The sequence below is a fragment of the Callorhinus ursinus genome, unplaced genomic scaffold (genome assembly GCF_003265705.2).
Source record: "Callorhinus ursinus isolate GAN/ISIS: 27379988/994484 unplaced genomic scaffold, GSC_fseal_2.0 scaffold5, whole genome shotgun sequence".
Lineage (NCBI taxonomy): Eukaryota > Metazoa > Chordata > Mammalia > Carnivora > Otariidae > Callorhinus > Callorhinus ursinus.
The window spans coordinates 48,312,617-48,319,233 of NW_027397067.1; the positions used below are offsets into that span (position 1 = coordinate 48,312,617).

The following is a 6,617-nucleotide window of genomic DNA, read 5'->3' on the forward strand; positions in this document are numbered from 1 at the left end:
AGGAGGTGAGGGGAAAAAGAAATCAAAACTCTAAGACAGGTGGCTGCTCTAAGGCTGCCATGCCTCAAAAGGCAACGATATCTCTGAACATAGGCCATGTGGAACAGTGGAAAGAGACGTGGACCGGGGGGGGGGGGGGGGGGGGCCCATCATGTGGACCTCATCTGTCAGTAGCTCACTGTGTACCCCTGGATAAATTCCACAAAGCTCCAGGCCTGTTTTTTTCAACTCATTAGTGAAAAGACTGGTCTACAGGACTTCTTTGGCACTTTCCAGATCTTAGTGAGCAGGCACTTCCAGCTCTTCCCATGTTCTTGATATCCTTTTGCTGTTTCTCTGAGACAATGATTCAAGCAGGAACAGAGTACTAACTCAAGAAATTCACTAGAAAGAAAATCAAAAGGTCACAAAAGTATCTGAGCAGGGATAGTTTCAATTCAACACAGTGAATATTTGCACAGGGCCAGCCACTCAGCACTAAGGACCTTTTAATCACTCTGGGAAGCCACAACCAACATCCTAGGCTCTCTGAATTCCTCTCCTCTGCCCTGGCCACCACCCCCACCTATATTCATCAACTGCATTCATTATTTGGTCTCCCAGGGCAATGATTAAAGATTTTAACCCAATATACAAAGATTATTACGGAATTAGCAAGTCTGAAAGCACAAAGGAAAAAAAACACAAACTTTTCATACTGAGTATATTTTAGATATTTGAGACATCACACCATTACACTCAACAAAATATCTGACTTTTAACAGGATGTGGCTATTTTAAAAAGAAAACTTATTTGGAGAAGAAAATATTGATGTTTTGAGGCCCCCTATGTTTTAACTCACCAATTTATTTGCAATACCATACTGCCTGTCCAATCTTACTGCTTTTCATGTAAAGAATAAAGTCTACTTATTTACACCACTTTTCATCCAAAAGTATCATTTATCATTTCATTCCTGGCACGGACACATTTCTCATATAAAAGTCAAGCTATAGGGGCAACCCTTTTCGATTACCAAAACTTACTAAATCTTGGTAAAGTTTTTATCTGAAGATGAAAATATTCCAGGCTTCTTGTTCCATTTAAAAGGCTCCAGAAAGCCAGTCTGTTTTATACACAGATTTTTGTCAAGTAATGCAGCAATAGGTTGATCCTGTAACTCTGCAATGAGGTATGCAAAAAGGATCTTTCCCTTTGAAGGGGAGACACAGAACAGCTCCACCATAAGTCAGCTACATCAAAACAGGGTGCATGGCTGTCTCAAATGCTGTCCTCACAAATTTCAACAGACCATTCTTTACTGCTACCAGCTTAACTCTATGTCCCCAAAATTTTACCTACAGTATTTCTATTTTCTCAAATATCTGCCACCTCGATACACACATTTTATAATATGAATCAGATCCACTTGTTTCATAAAAACTCAAGACGGTTTAAATATCCTTAATATTGTGCACTGACACTACAAGAATCAAAACCAACACTGATTACTTGTTTACATTAGGAATGAAAAAAGGTAGCTTAAAAAAGGATACATTTCTTGTAAATTCCCAGGACTAGTTGAAGTAAAAGGAATGTTCAAAAATGAATCAAAGCGCTCAAGACAACTGGCAAAATAGGTTTTGGCATCCACAGTCAATTGAGTAAGCTAGTCAGGATTCTTGGTATATATAAAGTAGGACTAATATAGAAAACATGGCCACCTCTCTCCTGCCTGGTGCAATTTTCTAAGTTCTAAGTTATACAACAAGCACTACTAACTTGGTTCTATGAATGGGTAGAGTTATCCTCACCAAGAGCCTAGTTCCAAAATTTACCAAAAAAAAAAAAAAAAAAAACACCTTATGTTAAAAGTCTCAGAGATCTCTATCTCTAATGAAATAAAAATCAGAGTAAGGATCACCTAACAAAATGTTAAAATGACAAAACTTATTTCAATATTTTCAGAAAGTATTTCAAAAGTTTCACGAACATGTTAAATACAATACAGCTAAAGCAAAGATTAGACAAATCTGAACTCACTGCCACAAACTAAGCGGACAGCTTTCGCATTGAGCAGCTGTCCGCGCCACCTGAGGCGGTTAAGATACTCGGAGACCGAGGCCAATATCTTAGCAGCAAGTTAGGCCTCTTCCTCCCTCCGGGAAGCGCATGACAAACGGCGTCATGCAACTTATGTCACCCGGTCACTTAGCAAAAATCGTATCTAACTTCCAAACTTGGGTCCCGATGGCCATTTATAATCAAAAGAAATAGAAAGCAACTATATCATTGGGGGAGAGGGAGGCTGAAAATGCCCCACTTTCTGGCCCTGTAAATATTTAGCCCATCATTAGTAGATCGGAGTCCTAAATTCTAAGACTTACTTTAATGGAGGCCTCCCTCAACCTTCTCCGAGTCTGTTTTGCAACAGTGAAGGAACTTTTCCTGCTTTATCTTAGTTCCCTGAGAGCATGCGGCCCTGCAATTCAATATCCTAAACTGGCAGGGAACGGTGGAGGAGGCAAAGGGAGGAATCCACAGCCAAAATAGCCTTCTTATTAAAGACAAAAAAAAAAAATCATAATTCCTCCTCCGCCCATAGCAAACCCATCCCAGAAATTTACAGCTTGTTAAGAAAGCAGCATTGCGAACTGCAAACGTAAGAGTTTTCCTTTGACTCTACGCACGGTTTTCAGCTGTCAAATTACAACTCAGGAAAACACTATCATTAGAATAAAAAAGGAAACAAAAAAGCTCCCACCATAGAGGCTGGGAGAAGGAGCTTACCAGCCCCGTTTCGGAAGGAGAGCAAAGGGAATCCAATCCACTTCCCCACCCCCGCCTGAATTCATCCCCTCCCGGGCAGGCAAACCTCACTGCAGGAGCTCAAATTTAATAATAATAACAATAATCATGGCGCTTCCCCCCCCCAACACGATCTGCCGGGAATCAGCCTCCCCCTCCCCTGGGATCTCCAGGCTTGGCAGGTCCAGACCACCCCACCGGACAAGCTCCCGGGGGCCCGGGCGAGCCCGGTCTACCCCGGGGCCCCTCTCCCCGCTTCTCCTCTTCCCTCTCTTTTTACCTCCACCATCCCCCATCCGCATTGTCTGTCTCAATTCAACTTTGACTAATATGGATTCCTCGGGCCTGGGCCGGGTGGTAATTACAGCCCGCCCCCCCCCCCGGGAGCCGGATTCCCCCCCCATCTCCGCCGAGTTCAACGCGGCTCCTCGGAGGGAGACGGGGGGGGGGGGGAGAGGAAAGAGGTTGCAGCGCGCTTTCCCGTCTACACCACGGACACCGTCTACACCGCGCTCCCCCCGCAGCCCCGGACCCCCGGGACCAGAAGTTTGCCCCGGAAGGGGCCTAGCTGGGGGCAGGGAGGACGCCCCCCCCTCGCTGGCCTGCCGGCCGACGCGTAAACACGGGCGCCCGCCCCGGCGCGGCCCCGTGGGGGAGGGGAGGCGCCCCTCCCCCCGCCCGCCCGCCCGCCCGCCGGCCCTATTACCTGTCATTGAGCTGGTCCTCGGTGCCCGGCAGCGGGTGAACCACGAAATGGATGGACGTCATGGTGCTTCCTTCTCGTCCTCCTCCCGAGGACGGCCCCCTCCCGCTCTCGCCCACCCCCCCCGAACCCCCTTCCCCTCCCCAAAACCCGCTGCCGCCGCCGCCGCCGCCTCCCAGTCCCCAAATGGAGGGAAGCAAATGCGCAGGGGCCGCCGCCGCCTCCCTGCCGGGCGTGTGTCCGCGGTCCGGCGGGGCGGGCAGAGGCGGATCAACACGCCACCCGCTCCCCCCGGCGACAGCGCGCAGGAGTGCGAGGCCGGGACCCGGGGCGCGCCGCCGCCAGCGGCGGCCGGGCGTCGGGAGAGGGGGCGACTGGGGAGGGAGGAGAGGGACGGGCTGCGGGGACGGTGTGGTCCCGGCGGCGGACGGGGTCCGGACTAGGGAGGTGGGAAGGGAGATGAGCCCGCACCGCGCGTCACTGGCGAGAAGCCGCCGCCGCCGCCAGCACCGCCGCCGCCATCTTCACTTCTGCCCCAGTTTCTCCGTCTCGCAGGCTCCGCTCCCGAGCGGCGGGGGAGGGGCGAACGGGAGGAGGAGAAGGAGGGAGGAGACCGGCGGGCGGGGGCACGGCTGCGAGGGGGCGGGGCTCCGGGAAACGGGCGGTAAGGCCCTTTCGATTGGGCGGCTCAACGTTGTCGGGCCACGGCGCTGTAAGGCGCGTGCGGATTGGTCCGTTCGGCCCCGAGCCCAGCCCCCCCGGGGGGTGGGATAGCTCCCGAGTGAGTGTTCCGGAGAGCACGTGTTAGGGAAGGAGGAGGTGGAGGGGAGCCCGCTGGGGCGGGGAAGAAGTCTGGGAGGGAGGCTAAGTGTGTGTCCCCGGGGAGGTGGGAAGGAAGAGGGGCTCCTGCGCTTCTCGCTCTGATTTCCCTGGGGCAGCCCTAATTATTCTGCGGATCTTTAGGGGGTTTTTGTTGCTGTTTCTTGCCCTTCATCCGCAGTTATATTTAAAGTGGAAGTGCAAAATCAGTTAAGGGGCGAGAAATACACAGCCTTTTATTGGAGAAGTAAGGTAGTTATGTAAGGACCTTTCCAGAAGGTCCTATAGTAGGATCAGAGAGCTGACTTTGCAGCAACTTCTTTAATCACCCTACTCTCCCCCATGTCCCCAGCAACACCATCATATACCCGCACAAAGACCAAGTGTGGAAATTTCCACTAATTTCCTGATTTAAATGATTCATGGGGTTTTTTAACTACTTTTAAATGAAAGATGATATATCTCTTCTACAAAGGCGTTCTTCAACTCATGATCAGTGGGATCAAAACGGCAAATTTTTGAATGGATCTTTTTTCTAAGGAACTTTTTTCTAGGGAACCAGTTCATAGCTTTCTTCTCAAAGCCTTCCATGGCTCCTTCAAAAAAACCAAGTACCCCTTTCAAGGCAAAGAGTGAAAACTAAGCTGCTTCTCCAGTTTGTGTGGATGTTTGTTAAATCAGGGGTCCTGGGAAACGTTCTTAATGTTAAATATCTCTTTTCTTCTGTTAATGCATTACATATGTAAACACTTTTGCTTAGGAAGTTCTTCTGAGCAAAATAGATGAACATTTATTTATAAATCAGGATGGAGTAGGTACCCCCTTGAGACAGATAATGGAACAGTTTTGTAGGTCACCAGCTCCAAAATTGGCCCAGATCAGTTTAGACTAAAAAGTGATTTCAAGGCTGGTATTTAGTCCTCCAAAGCCATAGGGAGGCAGGGTAGACCAACGGACACTGCTGGTTGTAGAACCAGACAGAACTGGATTTCTGTCCTGTTTCTGCTACTTAACTATGTGACCTTGATTAAATTATTTAGCCTATCACAATGTCTTTTTTCTCATTTGTAAAATATTCCGTAATTGCAGATCTACATAGGGTTATGGTGAAGTCTAAATAAGATAATGTTTGTCAAGCACCTGGAGCAGTTCATAACACTCAGTAGGCTCAGCAAATGTAAGGTAACGTAAATGTAAATGTAAATGTAAATGTAAATGTAAATGTAAATGTAAATGTAAATGTAAAAGGTAAGGCTCAACAGTGCTCACTACGAACCACTTGATATACCTGTGTCTTTTGATACCCAAATCATCCTATGGGGTAATTAATATAATCCCCATTATATAGATGAGAACACTGAGGCTCAAGCACTTTAGGTAGGTGTTGAAGCTGAGACTGAAACCCAGGTCATCTAATTCTGATTACACTGCTCTTTCCACTATACTACAGCTGCCATCTAGTTAATAATTTAAAAGGAACAGTTTATTCAAAGCCATAGGAAAAATGTGATATGACAGATGCAGTAAGAGTGCTATGGAAGTTAACAGAGGAAGTGATTCAAGCCAAGACAATTAAGAAAAGTCATTTAAACCGAGCTTTCAAGAATGTTCAGGGCAGGGGTGCCTGGGTGGCTCAGTTGTTAAGCGTCTGCCTTCGGCTCAAGTCATGATCCCAGGGTCCTGGGATCGAGCCCCGCATCAGGCTACCCGCTCCGTGGGAAGCCTGCTTCTCCTCCCACTCCCCCTGCTTGTGTTTCCTCTCTCACCGTGTCTCTTTCTGTCAAATAAATAAATAAAATCTTTAAAAAAAGAATGTTCAGGGCAAATAGAATATCTAGCTTAAACTTATTTATTTTATATTTGCCCCCAAACAAACTCCACACCACACCCATCCATTGCTTCTTTCTTCCAAATCTGTTTTTCTTCATCTTTTCATTGTGCTTCCACCCTGTTCCCTTGACTTATCCACTCCTAGTTTCCAAGTTCTGAGACTTTCTCCCCTGGTTGAAGGCCAGTCTTCTCACTCTAGGCAGCCCATTCGAACTAAACATCTGGTCTTTGATGACCATTTTGGAATTGCAACCTTTTTGTTGTCCCAGGCTGACTTGTTAGGGAGAATTTTCCTCTTCTAGATCCCCAACACTTTGGTGGGTCACACTTTACAAAGAGAAAAACAAGAATAAAGGCATGGAGTTGTGCAAGCCCATCACAAAGACAGGGGAGGAGGGAATACAGATAAAGAATGGAGATAAGCAGTGTTCAAGCAGAACCTCTTTGAAGTATCAAAGTACAATACAAGCCTAGAAA

The 6,617-nt window shown here is 47.5% G+C and overlaps 1 protein-coding gene across 1 annotated transcript in view; it reads right to left on the reverse strand.

The window, feature by feature from the left end:
• The window catches only part of UBR5 (ubiquitin protein ligase E3 component n-recognin 5), a 132,954-nt gene extending 128,910 nt beyond the window's left edge, over positions 1–4,044 (reverse strand). Inside the window, 1 exon segment of the mRNA XM_025870932.2 lies at positions 3,495–4,044. Within this exon segment, the coding sequence (XP_025726717.1) occupies positions 3,495–3,556 (62 nt within the window). The 5' untranslated portion in view covers positions 3,557–4,044.
• Positions 4,045–6,617: the final 2,573 nt, after the last annotated feature.